A 23,979-nucleotide genomic window follows, 5' to 3' on the forward strand; every position below is an offset into this window, starting at 1 on the left:
TAGGCTTGACCCTTGGAGAGAGTGATTCTCGGGCCAGCTGATAAATAGGCAGCATCTTCTAGGCTTAGCTAAAAATGAGGTGAGGGACGGGGGGAGATGGTGAGAAAAAGAGCCAGGAGGTAAAAACCTAGAAACTTGTATGAATTCTTGAACTGTCGTAATTTTGTTTGTCATCCCCTTATCACCATGATCAATAAATAGTGAGAGCCTTTAAAAAAGGACTGTATCTGCCCAGGACAGTCAGAATGAAAGCTGAGGATCCCAGTTTCCTCTGCAAATGGTTTTATGGGGAGCAAAGCCAACCCTGCAGCACCTTTACCATAGGCTCAGAAGCCTGTCCCCTGGTGATCAGGAGAAAACCAGTCTAGACCAAGCAGACCACTCATAGCTGTGGGGAAAGAGGGTATTTATTAACCAACAGTGGGGGGAGGAACTGAGCCCAGCCTCCCCACTCTGTCACATGCCTCTCCCACCTCCCTGGGTCGTGAGCGGGGGCATTCCTAAAGAATGGTAGCCGGTTTACAATAAATACATTCATTGTGGGGTAGAGGGGGGAGAGGTTGGGTGAAGGGCAGTAAAAATCCCGTGGGACTCCACGTTCTCAGCTACAAAAATAACAGTCATCCTCACCCAAAGGGAATGGGGGAGCTCAGTCAGGTTTTGATTGTCCCATATGGGCCTGGAGACTTCAGAGGCCCCTGGACCCTGAAAGTGCCCCGGTGAGGTAGGACAGGGGTGGGAGCCAAGCGTCCAAACTCCCAGCCTCTTATCCTTTGCATAGTTCCAAGAACGGGCTTCATGTGCCAGGTGAGACATCAGATCTCTTCTCCCCCTGCTCTGGTCTAGGGATAGCAAATGTTTGGTCCACAAAAGGGAGGCTGGCTCTTTGAGTGCAGTGTTGGTCACCCGTCCTAAGGAAGTGTCTGTGAGGACAGCTAAGTGGGAGAGAGCTCTCCCTCTGAAATGTTCATGGATCAAACCCAACAGACACAGGTCCAGCGCAGCAAGGGGAGGTTCAGAAGGTGCATGTGAGTGGAAATGTAAGCACATGTGCATGAGGAAGACCATGCCTGGAACTGTCTCTGTCACTCTTGAGAGTGACTAAGGGGGTAAGGAGGCTGACTTACAAGGGCTGCACATTAAGGGAGAAGAGGGAATGATGCAGTAGTCTTACCTCCCCAGGCTGGCCTGTTCCCAAGCTCTTGCCAAAGAGGTCATCACACGGGGCTGGGACTACAGGAGAGGACTAGGTAGGATGGGATGTGGCAATTGGGAGGGTACCCAAAGTCCAGAAGAAGGGATGAAACAAGAATGCACCAGGAGGTGGGGGTGGGGGCCCTGCAGCCCAGCTGATAGACATTCTTCCATGTGCACATGTGAATGTACACAGGGCTCAGGTGGTTCTGGTGGCTGGCAGAGGTCTTGTCTGTTTTCAGGACCATCCAGCACATAGGGCCATGCAGAGGGTGGTGACATTGAGGCCATCTGGACCTGCAGAGCCCTGCCTGGGAGAAAGAAGAAGGGTTTGAGCAGATGAATGGGGCAGGAGGATGGCATCCTCTCCTCCCAAGTGCTTAGGTTAAAAGGGAACAGGAGCTGGCTCTGGGTCTGCAGAGCCTGAGGGAGCACCTACCTCTGAGGAGCACCGGTTGGCCTGGGCTGCTCACAGATGGGTCCGTGGAGACTGAGAAGGGGACTTTGGCTGGGCCTGACTCTGGCCAGCCCTACAGGGACATCAAAAAGTTGGGAGAAGGGCCTGGAGTTGTGGGGATGAAGGTAGGGTGTCTGTGCTGGGGAGGCAGCGGCCCAGCCTGGGGCAGGCAGGCTGGTTTGGAAGAGCATTTGTCCTGGGAGGCTGGGCTCAGACAGAGCTCTCATCCAGGTGCTCCACGAGCTGTGTGTGCTTCCTCTTCTCCAGGATGCGGCTGAGCTCCTCTGCGAAGGAGCAGGGCCCTGCCGGCACTCCGTTGTCGCCCTGCCTCAGGAGCACATAGCTGTTGCCGTTCATCCTGCGCAGCCGGCTGGGCAGTGCCACCAGCCCGTTGGTCAGCTCAGCCGGGGGTGGTGGGGGTGGCGGGGGTGGCGGGGCTGGAGCCCCCTCCCCGGGGATGATCTGGAGGCAGCCACCCTCCAGGCCCCCAGCCCCCTCCCCATCATCACCATCTTCCTCTCCAGGACACTGGCCTGACACTGTCTGCAGCTGCACAGCAGAGCCCCCTGCCCGGCCGGCCCGACCCAGTGAGTATTTCTGTCGGTGTCCTCGTCCACCTCTCCGAAGACAGGCCACGTAGAAGAGGGAGGAAGCCAGGATAAGGCAGAGGCCACCAAGCGTAGCAATGGCTAACACATAGAGCAGCCGCATATCCGGCGCCAGTTGTGCCCCAGGCATTGCAGGGGCCTGTGGAGCAGGGGCAGGAGTGGCTGGCCGCACTGTGAGGCTGTAGGAGGCCAGCAGGGTGTGGAGGCCATTCTCTTCAGCATAGCAGCCGTAGTTGCCACTGTGCTCAGGCTGTGTGTCTGTTACCAGTAGCCCATCCACACCCACACGGTAGCCATCCTGCCCATCACTCAGGCCTATGCTCCCATTGAGCATCCACAAGGCCCGGGCCAGGTTGGATGGCTGGTCACAGGGCAATAGGACATCATCACCCCGGAGCACAGAACGGGTCTTCAGTGGTGGTGGTGGCCCTGGAGGGAGCGGGGGACAGGAGAAGTGGTCATTGCCTTCCTGTCCTGGGAAGGCATTGGAGATGGCAAGCCAGGTGGTTCACTGTTAGGTCCCCAGCACCAAGCACAGAATCTGGAATTACGGTGACAACTAAGCTCTCTGTGCTCATGCTCCCACATAAGGTTCATGTTGGCCCTTCTCAGTGGTTTCAATTCCTGACATCTGCCAATGATTCCTCATCTCTACCTCCAACAAAGAGTTCTCTTCTTCTGAGCATCAGATTTGAATATCTTCCACATGCTGGGCATCTCTTGGAACTAAGGCCAAAATCTCCCTCCCAGCCTACACCAGGTATTTTTCTTGAATTGTCATCACCATGTATGGTGCTACCAGCCATTTCCCAGAAACCTGAGTTTCCCTTGGCTCTCTCTCCCCCTCACCTTTCTATCTAACCCTCACTAAGATTCTGCTTCCAGAATCTATCTCAGACCTCTTCACGTCTCTCCTTCCCCAACTGCTGGCCCCCATCTAATCCATTCTGCATGTAGCAGTGGGGTGACCTTTTAAAAACACTATGCTGGGGCTTCCCTGGTGGCGCAGTGGTTGAGTCTGCCTGCCGATGCAGGGGACACGGGTTTGTGCCCCGGTCCGGGAGGATCCCACATGCCACGGAGCGGCTAGGCCTGTGAGCCATGGCCGCTGAGCCTGCACGTCCGGAGCCTGTGCTCCGCAGCGGGAGAGGCCACAGCGGTGAGAGGCTTGCGTACCGCAAAATAATAATAATAAAAATAAAAACACTATGCTGATCATGCCACTCTCCTGCCTCAACACAGTCCAGCCTCTTCTCTTCTTGTTCAGACATCAAGCTTGCTCTGCCTGCTCTTCCCTCTACTTGGGTGTCATCCCCCTCCCCATGCCCTCTATTTGCTCGGTTAACTTAGGGGAGAGAGCATAACAGTGATCAAAAGCGCAAACTCCAGGCAGCCTGCTTAGGGTCAGGTTCAAATTCAGACCCTACTGCTTAATAGCTGATTTAACTTTGGGTAGTTTACTTATTCTCTCTGTGCCCCAGAGAGATTGCCCCTCACAGAGATGGTAATAATGGCACCTTTCTCATAGGAATGCTCTCAGAATAAATGAAATTGTTCATGTAAGTGTTTGATCAGTGCTTGGTGCATGGTAAGTACTCGGTACATATTAGCTATGATGATTATTATGATTATTGCTCTTGCTTCAGTTATCAGCTCGGTCATCTGATCTTCCTTGGGGCAAGCCCTTGTCATAGTTGTAATTATTCCTTTTGTAACAAAAACCAAAGAAAATAATTGTAATTAATTGGTTGTGTGATCATTTGATTGCCTGTGCATATACTTGGCTGTAAGCTCCAGAAGTGACAAAAAACTGCACATCTTGAACCTGTTTCCTTATTTACAATTTTTTTTTTGCAACAAGTATTTGTCGAGTACTTACTCTGTGCTGGGTCATTCTCGCTGAAAGCACAGACACAGCCATTCAGATACATACATGCACATACAAGTGGCATCAAATGGTAAAGAGGACAGGCTATGCAGCCAGACGCACACACATCTGTGACGTCACTTACCTGTGTCCCTGTTGCCCTCACAGCCTCGGTTTCCTCTCTCTATGTCCTGTATCAGTGCTGTCCTGGAGACAGAAGATTGGGATTTATGAACAAGGAGAACTGGGCTTCAGTTTCCCCAGCAGAAGGGTCAGTAAAGCTGTTACCAACAACTGGCCCCTACTCCCTGCAGCTGGCAGGCCCTCCTCCACCCCTCAGGCCCTGATCCCCTGGGCAGAGGGGACCCTCACCCCCTCCTATGGCCTCCCACCTGCTACCCTGGGACCTGTTGGCTCCGGTGGTGGTCACCACGCAGGTATGGGTGCTGGGGTCCCAGCCACAGTAGGGGTCCCGGGCCAGGATGCAGTCGTAGCAGGAGCGGTAGCGGGAGCAGCTGGACAGTGATAGCTGGATGACTCCACTAGGGGCCCCCACGTAGAGGCTATGCTAGGAGCCAGAGAGGACAGCTGGTTGGCAACACCCCACTCCCACTTACAGACACACACACACAGCCACTGCCCAGCCTCCCCACTCCCTCCACTTATTCTGGCAAGGCCGGAATATTGAGGGTCACGAGTCGGGCTACCTGCGTCGGAGAGATGACCAGGTTCTCCACAGACTGGGGCTCCTTGAACACCTGTGTCTCTTCAATAATGTGCATCCCAGAGCCCAGGACCACTGCCTTGTGGATCCAGCCATCAGCTGGTATGGGAATGGCAGAAGGTCAGACTCCAACAGTGGAATCTACTCTCAGCCCCCTGCAATAGCCTAATGGGAGCAGCTTGGAGTCATGAGGTCAAGGACAAGGATTCGGCCAGTAGCAGTGGGCCCTCTGGACATTGGGAACTCCAAGCTAGTCATGGCAAGAATTATTGGATTTAGAAGAATTAGTGACTAGGGTCAAATGTCACTGTGGTTGGTGACAGGAGTCAGCAATCACCAAGAGCTAGTGGTCATTGGGGACCGGTAATGAGTGTTCATTGAAGAATCAACATCAGTGGTCATAAGGGTTTTGTGATCAGGGGTCATCCAGGGGGCTAGAGGTCAACAGGGATCAAGGACTCAGGCCAGCAGTCACCAAAGGGCTCAGGCCAGGGGTCAGAAGCACCTGTGCCCAGAAAGAGCAAGTCATAGGTGGGTCCAGCTGGTGTGGTGACAGGTGTCCCCGTGAGGTGTGTGTAGCGCACACTGCGCTTGAGCAGCAGGGGCCGTCCGCGTGTGGGTACCACGGGCCGAGCCATCAGTGGGTGTAACTTCACAAAGTCCAGGACCAGAGATGGCAAGTCCTGGGATGAGTTGTAGCCTCGGCTGCGCAATGAATCTGTAATGCACTGTGGTGGGGGACGGGGTGGTGAACCTCAGGACTCTGCCACCTGCCCGTCCTCCCCACAAGGCTAGACCTCCTGCCCCTCTCAGGGGTCCCGTCTGCTCAGCACTGACCCCAGGCCTGGGCACTCACCGAGCCAGGCCGGGGCTCCGGCACCCCTCCCTCGTAGCGGCCCCAGCGTCGGACACCATCCTGGTATTCCATGTAGGGGCCTGCGAAGACAGCCTGCACCTCGGCCAGGTCGTAGCGGCAGATGGCTGAGGCCTCCAGGGTCTTCCTAGAGACGGGACGTAGGGGAGGGGGCTGAGTCACACTGAATGGAGCCTGCCCACCTGCGTGGCCTGGAGCCCACTGTTACCCTGACCAATCCCTGCTCCAGGCCCACAGGGCCTCTCCTGAGGGTGAGCAGGCCACTGGATGTGCCTGAAGTTCTCTGTCTGCAGCCAGCCTCCCCCAGTGGATCCTATCTCATCTTCACTAACCCCTGCTCCAGCCCCTATGCTGTCCCCGTTCCTTGCCTCCCCACTGTCCCTGCACTGACCACTGTGTGGTCAGCGTGAAGGCCGCATAGAAGTGCGTGCGGGCTGAGGTGTCAGCTTCCAGGCTGCAGACACCACGTAGTGTCTCATACTGTGGAATGTGGCAGATGAGACGCGCCTTTAAGAAGGAGGTCCACTTCTTCTGCAGGATCTTCTTCCCTCCCAGGTCTCCCTGGGGAGGTAGGGGCATGGGGTCAGGGGCCAGGATCAGAGGTTCAGCCTCTACACCCTGGCCCTGCCCTCAGTCCTCCTCACCTTGCACACACGGGCCACACGGGCCACACGGTGGCTGCTGCGGCTCTGAGCAAAGCTTCCAGAGCCCTCCTCAGCAGCACGCTCCGTGAAGAAGTAGTAAACCTTGTCGTCGTCACCCGCTGCACTGGCCTTGCTCTCCCGCACCAGGACAGAGAACACAAACTCAGCATCTGTGGGTCAGGCAGTTCAGGTGGCTTCTGAGGTAGGCTGGGATCTCCCCCAACCGCCCTCACTCAACAACACACGGGAATAGACACGATCACCTGGGGATATGGGGATGGGATGGTCAACTGCCCAAGGGAGTAAAGATGAAGAAATAGTCCCCTGCCCCCCATCATCCTGTGCCTCGTCCTCCTAACCATTGAGCCAGTGCATTGGTGCCTCCTCGGTCCTCAGGGAGTGTGGGTGGCGGCTCCGGCGGATGTCAGGGATGCTCCGGAATTCATACCGAGTAGCTGTGTAGAGGCCTCCATCTGAGGCAGGGACATGCCAGCCATGAGAGACATGTCACACAAAACAAGACACATAACACGTGGGTGGCAAGTCCTAGCAATGAGATCCATGTCCCACAAACAGCATGCTTGTGGATGAGGGGCCGATGTGGGGAGGAGGGCATGCTTACCAATGATGAGGCCTGTGAAGCCACGGGCTGGGTCATAAGGACACTTCTCCTTCCCCTCCTCGAAGCTGGTTGGCAAGGTGAAGGCCTCAGCATCCTGGGGGAATGAAGGAAGGGCCAGAAGTCATTGCTCTTGAGGATAGGCCAGGGTTGTTGCTGAAGATCAGACCAGTCCAGGGTCAGGGACCAGCAATCAGGGCAGGGACAGGCATACTCACAATGGCTGCACAGAGAGGCTGGAAGGCATGAGTCCCGCACGCGTAGAGGTGAGTGGCATTGAGGCGCTGCAGGAATCGCACGTGGTTGAAGCACTCGGTCTGTGGGATAGGTGGGGGAGGGCTGTGAGCCCTGGGCCTCCTTAGAGACTGCTTCCATTAGGCCAGCTTTGGCTGGCTCTTGCCCCCACCCACGGGACAAATAGTTCTTTCCAAGAGCCTGGTGGGCTTTCTCACTGCCCAGACACAGACTATTCCCTGGAACTCACTGTCCTTTGGTCTCCCAAGGGCATGACCCCTTTTCCCTTGGCTATCTCTTAGATTGCCTGACACACTTGGGTGGCTTCTCCTGCATCTTCTGTAGTTCCCTGTACCCCCCAGTTCGGGGGCTCCAAGGGCTCTCACCACCCTAAGATGCTTCTCTCTTACATCTCCTCAGCACTGTCCCCCAGTCATGGAGCTCCCACACCTGCTTTGGGGTGGCACTACCAAATCTAGCCCCAGGTTCCAGCCATTGCTCCACCTGATATCCCACAGGCACGTCAAACTCATGCTGTCAGAAACCAAGCTCATCCCCTCCCCTCCCTCACCTGCATCCTCCCTCTTAAAACTGTTCATCCAGTCTTTCCCACTTCATTTCATCAGTCCATCCCATCACTCAGTCCAGAAACCAGGCGTCATCTTTGCTGCTTCCCATTCCCTCACCCTCACATTCAGTCTCTCTCTGTGATTAAGTCTTTGTCCTACGTGTTTCATGACTTGGTCTACTCCCCCTCCACTACCACCACCCTAGTCCAAATTACCACCATCACCTCTTCCCTGGGCAGCTACACGACCACCTGGCAGCTCTCCCAACTCTCTGCCACTCTTTACAGAATCCATTTATTTATTCAGTGAATGAGGAATACAAGCACACAGTGTAAAATTCAAAAGGTAGAAAGGGATATGTTGTAAACAGTCTCCTTTTTATCCTTGTTGCCTTCAAAGGAGACTGCTGTTACCATTGTCTGGATTTTCCTTCCAGAGAGATTCTACCAGTCAGCACCATCTTGCAACCCACTTTCCAAGGCATATTTAAAAAATGTAAACCAGATCATGTCACTGCTGTATTTAAAAACCCTTCAGTGACTCACCAGAGTCCTGAACATAGGGTCCCATATGCTCCCGGCCCTACATGATAGGGCCCTACCCCTTCCTCTGGCCTAATTCACCCTACTGCAGCCACACTGGCCTCCTCTGCCCATCAAATGCCCTAAGCTGCCACCCTCTTGACTTCTTTGCCTTGTTAATGATTTCTCCTCCTGCCTATTACCCAGGGTTTGAGTCCATGCAGGCCTCTTTGTCTCATCCCACTCCCTCACCAGGTGCAGTACTTTGGCATCCATCCCTCCTCTCCAGAAGCCTGCTCAGGCCTCCCTCCTCTGACCCATATGATGCCCCCAACCTCCTCACTGCCTTTCGTGCCTCCAGACTCACTCTATTTTAAGCCATCTAGTGCCTGGGACCAGATAAATATTCTTATAATAGTGTTTCCCCAAGATGTTTACATGAGAAAAACTGGGGAGCTGGGAGGGGGAATTCTCCTCAAAGCCTGAAGGGTACTGCTGTGCATTGTGGGATTGAGCATGCAGCATTTCCCAAACTCATCTAACTATTAAACATCTCTTTTGAAAATTAATGCTCCTCAGAACATGCTTTGGGAAATGTTCTAAAGCCAAAGTGTGGTTCGGGACCAGCAGTGTCAGCTTCATCTGGGAGCTTGTTAGAATTGCAGAATCTCAGGCCCTTCCCCAGACCTACTGTGTTAGCATCTGCATTTATAATACACCCAGGTGATTCGCTACACATTAAAGTTCGAGACTCTCTAAAGTGTCAGATGGTGAGGGTGCCCATTGTCCTAGAATAAAATCCAAACCCGCAGCTGGGTGTTTACAGCCCTCCATAAACTGGGCTCCATCTGCCTCACCAGCCCCATTTTCTACCCATGTTATACTAAGAGGCAGCCTTTGATGGACTCTCCTGGAGACGCCTCTTTAAATGCAGCTGCCTCAACACCACCACAGACCCACTGAATCAGAATCCCCAGGCCAGTGGGCCTTGGGAATGTGTATTTTTAAAAAGCTCTCCAGGGATCTCCCTGGTGGTCCAGTGGTTAAGACTCTGTGCTTCTACTACAGAGGGCGTGGGTTTGATCCCTGGTCATGGCCAAGAAAACAAACCAAAAAAACCCACAAAACCCCACTGTGTAAAAAGCTCTCCAGATGGATCTGTTACATAGCCAGACACAGGACCCCTGCAGACACCCTGTTCTTTAGCCAGAAAGGGCTGACACTTCACTAATACACCTCCATGGAAAACTGGGTACTTCAGCTGTTCCTTGACCGAAGCCTCATTTTTCTCATCTGTAAAATGGAGGATAATACTATTTCATAGGGTTATTTTAGAATTAAATGAGATAATAGCTAAGTCAGCACTTACTAGAGATTACTTATTGTTATCATGATTATTATTTGGGAGCCCAGAGGAGATTAAGATGCTGGTCTCAGACCAAGCTAGTAGGTCGCCAGATGTTTGGATTAAAAATACTGCTCCCAGGGCCTGCCACTCCAGTGGCACTTACAGTGCTTATTGTGGTTGCTGCAACTGACTGGCTGATCTGTACCTCTCCATCTGTGTCCCCACCAACCCTGACATCCCACACTGAAAAGAAAGAGGAAAGGGGCTGGGGAGAGGGCGAACCACATACCTGGTTGTTTTTCCCTTTTTGATGACATTTGCTTTGCATCTCTGGGGAGGCCTCCCAGTGAATCTGGAGGGGGCAGTAAAGGGAATTGGCTGATGCATTGAACCCAGTGCCTTTGCGTTTCCCCATTACCTGTGGGACAAGGTGATAGGACCCCAGGGCAGGGGTAAGTTTCAGGAAGAGTATTGGAGGTAAGGGAGACCTGGGCCAGGAAGGGCAGTGCTGTCTGACCAGGAGGCTATGGAAGACTGACAGGGTTTCCAGGAAGTTGAGGTCCCAAGGAGCTGGATGAAGCTGGAGACCCGCTGGTGGTCCAGGTTCCAGGGGCTGACCTCTTTGTGAGTCCCGTCTCCTATGTTGTGGGCATTGAGAGAGAACAGGGCGCCTCGGGCTCCCACCAGCAGCCTTGCTGAGGCCTCCTCCAGCAGCAGCGTTGAGTAGTTCTGGGCTCGGCCCTTGAAGTGCTGGGTCCCGGAGATCTCTGGGGAGAGGGGGAGCTATAAGCCCAGCTCTGGGGCTGCCTCCCCATGCCCAGCCCTGGCTCCTGCTGCCTTTCGAGGTTGGGGATGTCTAACCTTCATAGGGGATGGTCATCCGCGGGGTGGCATCTAGTTCTCTGGATGGTCTCCGCAGCGAAGGTCCAGGGACTGCTGTTGCTGTGAGGAAGCTCAGGAGGAGGGGCCAGAGCCTCCCCCACATCTTCCTGGGGAGGCCCAGACCAACGAGACCCCCAAGCGGAGCCAGGGCCAGAGTTAAGGGGATGATGGGAAGAACAGTCACAGGGGTTAAGGTCCAGGGAGATGACTTAGAAGGTCAGGAGTCATGGGGCCAGGGAGGGTCCTGGAATTGGGGAGACATGGAACCATAGGGTTGTGTGGCCATGGAATCCCAGGTAAGAGGTCAAGAGGAGGGATGGATTACACGCTGCCTGTCGGCATCAAATACAAACGCCATGGTGAGGGGGAGTTGTGGGGTCACAGAGGGGTTGTAGGTCACTAATGGGGTCACCCTGCCCTGACAGCAGGGCTAGTCCTGGTTCTCTGAGGTCTGTTTTCTGAAGAAAAAAAACAGGAAAAAAAAGCCCTTTCATCTGTGTGTTGATGGAAAGTAGCTAGCATTACCCTCAGACTTCAGGTGGTACCAAAGGGAGGAGGCCCAGCATCTACGAAACTCCCACAAGAGGATGGATTCAGCCATTCTGTCCCCCTCGCTGTTCTGATGCAGGAAGTTGGGTGGAACTTGTCCACTTTCAAGACCCTAGACTCCCTCCAACCCAAACCCAAGGTAATAGCCCTCCTCTGACTGAGTCAGAAGTGTGGCTAGACCTCCATCTTCGTGGAGCTCGGGTTCCTAAGGAGAGTGCCTTTTCCCAACAGGGAGACCCAACACGGGCAGCAGCTGCCCCTACCGCCTGCGGGGGTGCCTTATGCAGGAAGGCCTGGGCAGAGATGCTTAATGGGCCTTTGTTTATTTTGTCCTGTTTTCCCTTTGTTTTTTCTTTTCCCTGGCCTGAAAGCTCCCTCTGGAATTTCTCTTTAATTAGATACTTCTCCTCCTCGGCATTCCTCTACAAGGGGGTGCACATCTCTGCCCTGCCCATGCGAGTCTGTACTATACCCTCTGGCTAAGCATCCACACGTGCCCCTACCTGCAAACAGGCACTCACAGGCACCTCGGGGTGTATCTGCCTCCCTCTGCTCTCCACCCCTCGCCACTGTACAGTTGTAATACCTGTACAGGAGCCTCTAGTGTGCAAGGTCACTTAAGTGAGACATGAGCAACATGTAAGAGGTGAACGATAGGATCCCTGAGCTCTTGACCACCTCTCCTGGCACATCTTGGAGACTATTCCCACATCTGGACCCTCCCTCACGCCAACCAGCTGGGGGTGGGGTTGGGATAGGTGGCAGGTCGGATATGATCCCTGTAATAGGCCTGATCTCTGAAGTTCCTGAGGCTTGGCTGGGCTAGGTGTGGAGAAAAACCTGACCCACCCAATCTCATCAGACAAGGCCAGGGGGGCAACTGGCCTCTCCCTTTCCTTCCAGGTCAAATATTAACTATGTGGCCTTGAAGAGAGGGGAGGGACTGGTAACTGGCCAGAGGGAGAACAGGAACTTGGAGGGTTTTTTCAAGAGGTAAAGGTCACCACTGTGGTGGGCAGAGCCCAGAGAGGGGAGAATGGAGTATGAGTAGACTGAGGAGAGTGCCGGGCTCACAGAAGGGGCATGGGCCCCTGGTGTAGGGGCTGCGGCAGCAAGAGGCCCCAGGCAAACAGCGCATGCCCCACCTCTCACTGTGGAGGCACACCTGTTTACCTTTGGGCCTCCTGTCTGCTTAGTGCAGAAGTGGGGGTGCGGGGGAGCCCTATGGCTAGGAGGGATCAGCCTCTAGAATTGGGCAAGAGGAACACACCCCAGGTCAGAGGAGCCACTCAGAGTGTGGTGCATGGCACACTTACACAGGTTTAAACGAGTCACATATGTGCAGAGGAGGGTGATGTGCGTGCACATAGGTACACACACACATACATATTCATCAGAGGGCTGCGAGCACGTGTACTTGCAGGAGAGTCATGCACACACACATTCACAGGGAGGTTTGTGCACACATATGTTCACCTAAAGGGCCTGCCACATGTTTATACATACTTACATGTAAAGTTGTATTTACATGCCCATTTGTTCAGCAAGTCACCCAGCCTATGGGGTTAACAAGGAGGCTTATAAACCCACACATGTCCCTATGAAGGATTGTACACCTATTCACAGGAGAGTCCTACACATGTACAGGTAGGGACATGCACACAAACCCATTGATATAGTGGGTCAGGCACCGTCACGTTTGCAAAAGGATCAACTACATGCGTACGCACACAGTCCTCAAACACACAGTTACATCTACGCAGAGACAAGCATATGTACATACAGGGGTCCAGTTCTCACTGCAGGCTTGGAGGCTGCCAGTGTCCACTGGGGGTGAGATGCAGAGCAGAACCCTGCCTCCTTTCCCGAAAGTCCCAATTCTAAGGCCAGAATCCAAGTATGTGTTTGTGAGTGTGTGTGTGTGTGTGTGTGTGTGTGTGTGTAGTGATGGGGGAAGTTTCTGACCTCGCATGCTCAAATAGGATGGGTGCACGGGTCAAGGCTGCTCTGTAAGGGAGGGAGGGGCTACCTAACCCAGGCAGGAGGAGGCCCCTAGTTTTAGCAAAGTAAAGATGCAATGGAATGTGTAACTTAGTCCTCCCCTACTCCCATGTATACTGCAGTTCTAGATATGGGAGTTGGGCAGGAGCTCTCAGCCCCCATTTAACTTGTTGGGAGGGAGGATGGGGCTAAAGGGGGGGGGCGGAGCTGCCAACCCCCTCCCCCAGTGGCAACGAGGCTTCAAGGTCTCCAGTCCACATCCCACACTCCACCCCCGGTTCCACAGCTTGGGTTCCTCCCCCAGGGCCAGCCCCCTGCACTCTGACCACCTTCCCTCTATTAGATCTTAGGGCGGAGGGAACTGAGGAGGGGAGCCACCCCGCAAACAGGATCAGTGTAGGATGAGCAGGCTCTCGACCTTCATCCCAGATGTCCACCTGCCTAGTGTAGGTGGTATCTCCCTCTGCCCAGTAGGATGGCGGTCCCTCCTGGCCTGAGAGCCCCTCCCCCGCTACCCCTCCCTCTTCCATCCCGGACAGTCCGCGGTTCTCTCCTCTCCTCAGGTCTAACCTCAGTCTCTACTGCTGCAGCTCGAGGACAAGCTCTCCTTCGATGCAGCCAGACGCTGGGAGACGTGACCCAGATCCCAGGGAACACTGTTCGCCACGCGGGCCCCCGCCCCACGCCAGTTCCCGACTCTGCGGTGGCGGGTCTGCGCCCAGCGCGGCCCGAGGCCTGGCCCGCACCCCTCTAGAGCCTTTACGCGGGACTAGGGGACTTGGCGGTGAGGAAGGCCTGGCCTAGCTTGGCGGGTTTAATAAACGTGGGAAGGCCTGGCCTGGCCCCCGCCCCCCGGTCCGGGCACCGCCGCCGCCCGCACTCCACGCCTCTCTCACCTTTGCGCTCAGATCCCCGGCCATAGAGACAGCGGTGCGCGGCTCCGCGGCCCCACAGCACCACAGCACCAGCGGCTGGAGGAAGGGGCCGCGGCCGGAGGAGGGGCCGGAGGAGGGGCGGGGTGGAGGCGGAGCCGGGGGGTGGGGCGGGAGCCAGGGAGGCGGGGCCAACAGGGTGGATTGCGGGGAAGGGCGCTCCCCACACTACACCATAGGTCAGGGCTCACACACAGCCCTCGGGTGTCTGGCGTGCCACGCCCCCTAGGGCCGCGGCCCCGGTAACGCCCCCTGGTAGTGGCTTCACCACCCCGTGCGCCCTCGAAGGGCTGATCCTACCTTCCCACCCCTCAGCCCTAGAACCCCTTGGACTTGACTGCTCCTGGGGATGTGCACACGTCTCCTCTCGGGGCTTAACTCTCCGAAGGCCCTCTGGCCAGTCCTCTAATCTGGAGCTCATTTCTTGTGCTCCTGCCACCTCCTTCTGCTCTCTGCCTAGGGCAGAGGGCCAGAGTAGGTAGAGAGACCAAGAGTTGGGGCAGCTCTCACCACAGAACAGTGTCTTTTTTTTTTTTTTATCATATCACTTTTTTTTAATTTTTTTTATTTTTTAATTAGTTTCTGCTTTATAACAAAGTGAATCAGTCATACATATACATCTGTTCCCACATCCCTTCCCTCATGCATCTCCCTCCCTCCCACCCTCCCCATCCCACCCCTCCAGGCGGTCACATAGCACCAAGCTGATCTCCCTGTGCTCTGCGGCTGCAGAACAGTGTCTTGATTCCTAGAGGGGTCTCCAGCCGAGGTCTGAGGAGGTGAAGGGGGTCAGGCTTGGAAGGATGAAGTAACAGCTTGACCAGAAGTGCACACAGAAAATGCTGTTTTTCTGATTAAATAAGCCACAACCATTTGCACCCGTCCACCCAACCAAATCTTAGATGTAACTGGGGTTCACCTCCTCGGGGACTGGGTCACTCAGACACCTGCCTTTCCTTCCAGCTCATCTTGAACATCATTCTTACTCCAGATCTTAAAGTGAGCTCCTCCTAGGCAAATATCCTGTTCTGCCTAGGCTTAATCATCTTACCCAGCAACAATCTAGGAAGCCTCCTCAGAATCAATTCCCCAACTCCCTTAAACTCAGCTAGGGAAGTCCTCCCATGCCATCTGGCCTTGCAATTTCCCCTCAACTCAGGCCATGCTTCCTTCCCACCACCTATTAAAACCCCCTCTAGGGTTTGAATCAAACCTGAGTTCTAGCCATGATCTGGCCTGATCCTCCCTCTCTCATCCGTGACAGTATTGATATGGGCCCAAGAATAAGACCAAAATGATAAGGGCCACAGGGTCATAGGTAACTGAGTAGTATCACATGTGCCTAAGAGTCTGAGCTCTGGAGGAGCAGGGGGTGGGGGAATAGGCAGATGAGCACTGGCCTGAGAGAGAGTGAACAGGATTAAAGTAGCTGCCATTATTTAACTGAAGGGACCCTGGGAAAGACAGGTCATCCCTCTTCTCAGAATTCCCCAAAGCTCAGTTTGGCACTTCATCATATACAGTCTCGTAGTCTGTGCGGTTGTGTGTGACTGCAGACCGCTAGACAGCAGGGCCCACGTCACACTTCCACCACCCCAGCACTCTGTAAATAGGATGTGTGTGTATGTGGAGGGGGAGATAGCTGGGGAGAGATGTTTATATTAAAGTATACACAGGGAATTCCCTGGCAGTCCAGTGGTTAGGACTCTGCGCTTCCACTGCAGGGGGCATAGGTTTCGTCCCTGGTTGGGGAACTAAGATTCCAAAATAAATAAATAAAATGTACACAAACTTTTACAAAGGTGTCCAACTTCTTTCTTTCATTGTAGCCTCATTCCACCCTGAGGGATTAATAGCCCTATTTTATAGATTGGAAAACAGGCTCTAAGGGGTTAAGCAACTTGCCTTGAAATCAGGACTGGAAAAGCCTGAGAAGAGGGAAGCAGGGTAAACCTGAAGGGGAATTGTCAAAGCAAAGGCAGAAGTGTGCAGGTTTGTGCACAGATGAGTGTTGGGGGAGTAGGCAGAAGGGAAGGGGCATGAAAGAGGAAAGTGAGTTTGATTTGATGAGATGAGAAGGTTCCTAGTAGGAAACAGAAGGGAAAAGTCAGCAAGTAGTGCAGAAAAGACTATAGAAAAATATCCTAAAAAAGAGCTTGAGTAAGGAAGTCCAAGGTGGGACGACCAGGAGAGACATGGCTATGAAAAATAAATCTGCAGTCCTTGTGGGAAAGTGGGTTGGGGGACAGTGGAGGGAAGGCAGGAAGACTGCTAGCCCCATGGTACCAGACAGGAGAGAAATTAAACTGCAGGCGCCCAGTGGGCTAAGGGACACAGCTCCTCATGTTCTCACAGAACTCAGTGCCAACCTCAGATACCTCAGGAGGTGGCAAGAAGGCCAGTGACTTGGTGGTCGGTGTGGCATCCCACTTGTGTACACTCTACGAGGCAAGCCTTTCTCCTCTAAGGTGCTCTGATGGCCGATTCAGAACCTCACACATTTTCAAATGAACAGAATGTACAAATCACAATGCTGAGTTCCAGCATGGCACTTGCTAAACTGTAGTTGGGCAGTTACTTCACTATCTCTGATAATATAGATTCAGACCAAATCCATTTCTCTCTGCTGTCCTCCCATTTCAATCTCTGAACTTAATGATCAGATGTAACAGCAATTAATGGAACTTTCTATAGGAAGCCCCTTCGATTGACAATACTCTCTACAAATCAAGCTGATAAAATATGAATGAGGGGATAGTGACAGTGAAAGAGATTCAAAATCAAACCAAGATGTTAATCCTAACCTAGCCATGAATCTGTATCTGGGACATAGGAAGTTCATTCTTTGAGTGGGTTGTTACTTACCCCTAAAGTCACTACCCTGGCTGCTTCATAGGGTGGCTATGAGAGGATCCCATTTGAAAACCTTCTGGTTTTCAAAAGAAACACAGAACACAAATATGGGTTTTATTTTTGCTAGGCTATTCTCCCCAGCTCCGCTGTAAGAAAGTGGCAGAGGGCAGTGCTGGTTGTCCTCAGCCACCTACACACCAGCGTTTGGCTCCAGGCTTTGCACAGAGCAGTTACTCACTGTAGCAGAGATCCTAGGTGAAGGGGGTAGGTATGAAATCCTGAAACTTGAGCAGAGGTTCCCTGAGACAAAAGAACTCTGGCCTAGTCAAGTTGTCCTGCTTCCTGTTCACTGTGGCAGCATTTCTGTTCCTACTTTGCCATCTCCAGCTCTGGTCTGCCCAGTACTCCCTTTTGGTGGTGTGTTATTTGTTTTGGCCACACATACAGCTGAGGTGCTTCTTCTGTAGGCACTGTCACCAGTGCAACAATGCTGTAGTCTCACTGTCCCACTGTGCCTCAGAAGCCTGTTTTGCTTGGTAAGTTTTCCTCCCAGCCAGTCGTCTTGGAGTCAGACCCAAAGCTGGGCCTTCTGGTTTGCCCTCTCTTGACTCCAGCCTGGGGAATGGTTAGCAAGGAAAAGGGAGTGTTAGGACATGTCCACAAATGATGGAAAATCACCACCCACCAGCCCTTTCTCAGCTTAAGCATGCTGGGTTTAAAAAAAAAAAAATCAGTTTTTTGCCAGCAGAGACAGAGCTGGACAGAGCAGCTTCTGGAGGTCCCTGTATCAGAAGGAATAAGCACACACACTATAATTTTAAGAGAGATGGTTTGCTCAGATGTCAGTGAACCCCAAAGTGCCAAGATCAATTTTGTCATCTGAGAAGAGCCTCAAAGTAGAGCTAAATAACAGCTATCATTTATTGAGTTCTTGCTATATGCCAGGCCTTTGCTAAGCACTTTTCATGAATTAGCTTATTTAGCCCTCACTAATCCTGAGGTAAGACACTGTTATTATTCCTTTTAACAGATGAAGAAACTAAGGCTCAGAGGAGCTAAGTAACTTGCCAAAGATCACATGGCTGGTATGGTGAATCTGGGATCTGAGGTCAGGACTAAGGGCAGGGTCAAGGCCCTTAACTTGTAAAGGCTGTACGGCCTGTCTCCAAGTACTTAAGGCAATTTCTCTGCTTTGCCTAGGCTGTTGCTCCCTACCCCTCCATCCCACGTCTGGAAAAAAGTGCTCACAGGCGGGTTGGTCTCCTCCTAACCAGCCTGTCAGAAGGGAGAAAGAAATACTGGCATGATTCTGGAACTCAAGCCTCTGGCAACCATGCCTAGCCCTTCTTTGAGCTCATTAGAACAGTTTCTCCTGTGAGGAGGTCTCAACCTATGTCTCCTCTCAGCTGGCATATCCAGAGCTGTATCTGCCTGGCAGGTTGGAAGTGGTCCTAAGCTCTGCCTCTGCACTGTATGGCTTCCCCTTTCTTTGCCCTGAGCTCTAGAACAAGGGAGCCAGGCCAAGGGAATTCTTTTCCAGTCCCCTTTGCCTAATAACAGAAAATATTTTCACCTGGATTTCAGAAAGTAAGATTCATGAGAGCTCTGTTTGTGTTGTTTACCACTGAATCCTAAAGAGTGCTTAGCATGCAGCAGGTACTTAACAGTTGTTGAACAGACATAGTGAATGAGGTAATCTAAAAATGAGATTACCAAATTACTGACTGCAAAGTATGCAGCAAATTATTAATTGGGTTATATAAAAGTGAACTATGTACAACTATGGCTTTATGTATTCCAGAAACAGGAAACATCAAGCTAAAAAAGTGACTGGAGAATCCAATGCAAGAGGAAGAAAGGAAGAAATCAGTTTAAAAACTAGGGCTTCCCTGGTGGCGCAGTGGTTGAGAGTCCACCTGCCAATGCAGGGGACACAGGTTCGTGCCCGGGTCCGGGAAGATCCCACATACTGCGGAGCGGCTAGGCCCGTGAGCCATGGCCACTGAGCCTGCACCTCTGGAGCCTGTGCTCTGCAATGGGAGAGGCCACAACAGTGAGAGGCCCGCATACCGCCCAAAACAAAAAACAAACAAAAACAAAAAACAAAAAAAACCCACCAAAAAACAAAACCCGAGGTGAGGCAGGGGAAGAATCAGGACATTCCAGATACTTAACCATCCCCACTCCCAAACAAATATTACTAAACACATGTCCAAAATGAAGAAAAAGCCATTTTAATAACAGACACATACATTCATAGGACTTAAAACAAGATGTAAATAGTATAAAATTTAAAAAAAAAAAAGGAAAGAAAAAGGAAATCTGCATTTACTTGTAAACTTCATAAAAGCTGGTGGATTAACTGGCTGATAGGATTGCCCAGGGAAAACAAACACACAGATAAGGAGGTGCACCAACACTGTTAATGAATAAGAAATAACTGCAGATCATGCTCTACATGCCCAAGCCACCTGTACCCTAACTTGTCTCCTTAGAGACAAACCAGAACAGTCCTCCCCTAATTCTCCAACTCAGTCACTTGTTAATGGGTCACCTCTTAAATTTTTGTTTTTTTAAATTTCAAAACTACTCTTGGTTTAAAGACTCCACAAATTACTGGCCAGTCCCCACCAACTATACTTGTTTTGACAGAAATAAAAATACAAATGCTCCAACTGAGCCTGGATGACAACACACCGTTTTCTTTTACATCTGGGGAGATTTTTGTGAAGTCCAAAGCAAGCTACTACTTGTACTTCAAAACAAAAACAAAATGCCAGCCTTCTAAAAGGTGACAAAGGCACCATTGCCCTCAGGAGATAGACAGAAAATGTACAAATGCTGTTACTTTACTGCTACATAGATGCATTTTGTGCATGGAAAGCCTCTTCATTTAATATGGTATACCCAACAGAATTATATTTTAGAATAACAAGAAAAGCAGTTTAGAAAAGGCAAACAGTTACACACAGAAGCATAAACACAAGTACCTTATTTTTCAGCTTGCAATAAGGGTAATAAGTTTGACATACATATCCAGAAAATTAGAAAAGGTGATTTTTGGCACAGTAATATTGCCAAACACACCACCACTCAGTGCAAGCTTTGTTTGCCAAGTCCAAAAAAGTGGCCTGACATTCTCTGTGCAATGAACATATTCTCCCCCACTACCATCCCATTCACTGGGCAACAGCAGCAGGAGGGAGACAAAGCATGGGGACTCAGAGGGAAAAGGATAATACTTAATTTGGGAGAAAAACCATGGGCCAATTGTGCTAAAGAGACTCACAAAAATTTCTGAGAACCCCAATGCAAATACTGGCTGGAATATGACCTGGAGACTAAAGACACTACCAAAGTCATAAATACAAGGGTCCAAACTGATGTTTGGCCATTGTTTTTAAAGGGACAGATGAAGTATTTTTCTCTAATGGAGAAAGACAATTAAAAATAGAGACTTTTTTGGGGGCTTCCCTAGTGGCACGGTGGTTGAGAGTCCGCCTGCCGATTCAGGGGATGCAGGTTCGTGCTCGGTCCGGGAGGATCCCGCATGCCACAGAGCGGCTGGGCCCATGAGCCATGGCCGCTGAGCCTGCGCGTCCGGAGCCTGTGCTCCGCAACGGGAGAGGCCACGGTGGAGAGAGGTCTGCGTACCGCAAAAAAAAAAAAAAAAAAAAAAGAGAATTTTCTTATTGGAACTGCTAAATAAAAATGTATCAAAGTGGTTTTAAATTTGATGGGCAGTTATCTGTTGAAACTGCAATACAAAAGGGTCACTTAAAAAAAAAAACCTGAATAACCCACTTGTCCCCGTCAATGTACACAATTGGAAAATATTTACACACTGTAATTACAAGCAATAGAAGCAGTATTTTATACTTTGAGATATTGTACACTTTACACAATGCAAAATGAGAAAAATATGGACACTTATAAAATTACACACAAATAATGTATCTACAAAGTATTAAATTACAGAGTGAAAGCCCCCATTGTTGGGCAGATAGATGCCAGAGTTTCAAGCTTCTGTCAATATAACTCTTTGTATCTATCTCATTAACCATAAGTGGCATTTTCTAACAATACCCTTGAGAGGTAGTATCAAGATAATAATATTCTTACCAGTAAACTCAACACAGAATAAAACTTTTGTTGGTCTGACTCTTGAAGCCTCATTCAGCCCGGGTTCTTGGGAACTGGATTAACTTAGTCTTCCCTATAAAATCTCTAACTGCTCAATGCTTGACATGGGCTCAAAAGTTACTGATACTATTTTAAATGATAAATTTAAGATAAAATGGTTTTTACTCCTAAGCCTCAATTTAGAGGTAGAAAGCTAGTTTTCAAAATTTATTTTCTCCCCTCTCAAACCATAAACGTCAAGCCCAATTCCCTTCCCCTCCATCATCCTTCCCCCACAATTGGAGGAAGCAGAGTGCTCAGGAGAGCAGTGTCATCCAAGTCAATATTGAAAGAAAGGAAAACAAAGCTGGCATTATCTTTCAAGAAACAAACTCTCCTAAAAGGGACACTCAGTCAACAAAAGAAATTTTCAGTTAGCTAGTAAGAGGCTATTACTACCAAAGGCTTCAAAAGGCCCTTAGGCTAAGACCAGCATGTGCACTTCTACTAACCCTCCACCATTTAAACCAAAGGATGGCTTTCCAGTGTTTAAGAATTTAGAGCAGCTGTGGTTTTCAAGTGCAACAAATTTAAAATACAAGCACACATGCGCACACACAAATACACACGCGTGCGTAGTGTACCAAAGAATAAATGCCATTCAGGTCTCTGTCAAGGTTATATACTCATGAAAGTAAGGTTTTTGGAAACTTGTCCAGATCTTTAAGCTTTTACAATATAGACTTCTGTAATATGGCTACAAAGGGCCAGAATTCTAAGATTTAGCCAAGATTCTAAAATTTAACCAGTATTAAAAAATATATATATATATATATGCACTTAAAGAAAATCCAAAACAAACTGCATATGTATGTTTTGGAATAAAAACAGAGCCACTATTTTATAGCTTAAACTCTTCCCCTTAAGGGGATCTGACAATATACCAAACTTGTGTTTCTCAACTGTTCGTTTCGATGTATTTTAAAAACCCAACAGATTTATAATCTTGAATAGCCAAGAAAAATGCATGGATTAAAACCCGCCAGTGGTTTACAGGAGTAACAGAAGAGATTTATCCTTTCTATTAGTAAACTCATTTCTAAGCGTTCCCTTTGAGTCGTAAAATAACCAAGATGGAAAATTAAACCAAACTGGAACCTGATCTTGGTTTCCATGTCCATCTCCTCAAGTTCATCCAAACCCTTTCTTACATCCTTTCTGTGATTATCCAAGTGCCGCAAATACAATCCAAACAAACAAAAAAGGTAACTGGCTTACAATTTAACAAGAGTTAACAGGGGAAGGTTAGACATGCAACTATCAGCTGCTTCCACCCCTCCCCTCTTATTATGGGATTCTGCTCTTTTAAAAGGCTGCTTTGGGCTTCCCTGGTGGTGCAGTGGTTGAGAGTCCGCCTGCCGATGCAGGGGACGCGGGTTCGTGCCCTGGTCCGGGAAGATCCCACATGCCGCGGAGCGGCTGGGCCCGTGAGCCATGGCCGCTGAACCTGCGCGTCTGAAGCCTGTGCCCCGCAACGGGAGAGGCCACAACAGTGAGAGGCCCGCGTACCGCAAAAAAAAAAAAAAAAAAAAAAAGGCTGGTTGCCTTTTTAAGCAGATGGCATTTTGTATCTGCTTCAGAAATGCCAATTTCTTCATTACCAGCTTCATACTAGATATTCAAGTAGCACATTTGCTGAACATTTTCTTGGCCTTCCACTGGGTTCTGTACTACTTTCTACTCCTTTAGGAAAGGCTCTTATTGAACTTCTCTTGGTTCATAATTTTGCTGCTGCAACTCCTGTTAAGAATCTGGTACCCAGAAGTCATGAAGCTGCCCCTAGAAAACGGAAGGGGGAAAAAAACAGAATAAAGGAAAATCAGATTATGAATTAATCCTTATAAAACCACTAATTATCAGACAATGGGCTTTGATAATGAAAGTAATAAAGTCTTGATATTATACATTGCTCTGAAAATTTACGGTAATCAGATTCAAGTTTCACATTTTATAGTCTAAAAACTAAAAAAAAGTATAAATAAGTACAAGATGTTTTCCTCAGTAACACACACATGTGGAGGGACATATTTAAAAAGATTAAGTAAAACGTTAAGCTGATTTTTTAAAATTTTATTTATTTATTTATTTATTTGGCAGTGCCGGGTCTTAGTTGCGGCATGTGGGATCTTTTTTAGTTGAGGCATCCGGGATCTAGTTCCCTGACCAGGGATCAAACCCGGAGCCCCTGCATTGGGAGTGCGGAGTCTTAACCACTGGACCACCGGGGAAGTCCCTGTTAAGCTGATTAATATGAAGTTTTGGTATTAAATTCTTTTCTGTTTTAATGTTACATCAACAAAAATGGCAGGCCTAAAAAAAAAAAGGCTACTGAGATTAAAAACTAAAACAAGAATAACAAAACGGTAACCTAAGATTTCTCAAAGACTTCTCTATCTTATGAAGAACACCAACAGCAAAAGAGTCAAAATGTCATAACACAGTGAGACTGCTTTTCTTAACTAATCTTCAGTGTTCCTGCTACTTTTATATAAAATATAAGCAACTTCTAGGCCCTATCTAATGAAAGTATGGTCCCCGGATCAGCAGCATTGGCATCAGTCTGAGAACCTGTTAGGAATGCAGAATATCTCAGGCTACACTCCAGATCTATTAAATCAAAATCCGTATTTCAACAAGTTCCTTATTGAAGCCTATGTACATTAAAATTTGAGAAGCAGGGAATGCCCTGGCAGTCCAGCAGTTAGGCCTCTGTGCTTCCACTGCCGAGGGCACAGGTTCAATCCCTGGTCTGGGAACTAAGATCTCACGAGCCACATGGCGTGGCCAAATCAAAAATAAATAAATAAATAAAATTTGAGAAGCATTTTAGACAATCCCATATTAGTTGGTTTGTAAATAAGCAGGATGGCAAACTTAATATCAGGTGTTTAAACAATGCCCCTCTTAAGCAAAGTCTCCTT

General features: G+C 50.1%; 2 protein-coding genes across 4 annotated transcripts in view; both read right to left on the reverse strand.

The window, feature by feature from the left end:
- Positions 1 to 1,634: 1,634 nt before the first annotated feature.
- Positions 1,635 to 14,088, reverse strand: SEMA4G (semaphorin 4G). Of its 2 annotated transcripts, none has more exons than XM_081240317.1 (15): positions 13,988 to 14,088; positions 10,521 to 10,999; positions 10,278 to 10,426; positions 9,949 to 10,011; positions 7,206 to 7,304; positions 6,991 to 7,084; positions 6,728 to 6,841; positions 6,369 to 6,538; positions 6,116 to 6,285; positions 5,707 to 5,851; positions 5,356 to 5,578; positions 4,834 to 4,949; positions 4,534 to 4,694; positions 4,272 to 4,333; positions 1,635 to 2,688 (listed from the first exon to the last, which is right to left on the reverse strand). In XM_081240317.1, exons 2-15 carry the CDS (start codon positions 10,642 to 10,644, stop codon positions 1,862 to 1,864), a joined length of 2,517 nt encoding a protein of 838 aa, XP_081096443.1. In that variant the 5' UTR covers positions 10,645 to 10,999; positions 13,988 to 14,088; the 3' UTR covers positions 1,635 to 1,861. The 2 variants fall into 2 exon arrangements, with proteins under 2 accessions (XP_081096443.1, XP_081096442.1); XM_081240316.1 differs by having other exon boundaries at positions 4,519 to 4,694.
- A 5,003-nt stretch (positions 14,089 to 19,091) lies between these two features.
- Positions 19,092 to 23,979, reverse strand: part of SLF2 (SMC5-SMC6 complex localization factor 2) — a 43,093-nt gene continuing 38,205 nt past the window's right edge. For both annotated transcript variants that reach the window (XM_081252984.1, XM_081252983.1), the window contains exon 20: positions 19,092 to 22,837. In XM_081252984.1, coding sequence (XP_081109110.1) covers positions 22,802 to 22,837 — 36 coding nt within the window. In that variant the 3' untranslated portion in view covers positions 19,092 to 22,801. The remainder of the gene's footprint in view (positions 22,838 to 23,979) is intronic.

This window comes from Mesoplodon bidens (genome assembly GCF_964165515.1).
Source record: "Mesoplodon bidens genome assembly, chromosome: 1".
NCBI lineage: Eukaryota > Metazoa > Chordata > Mammalia > Artiodactyla > Ziphiidae > Mesoplodon > Mesoplodon bidens.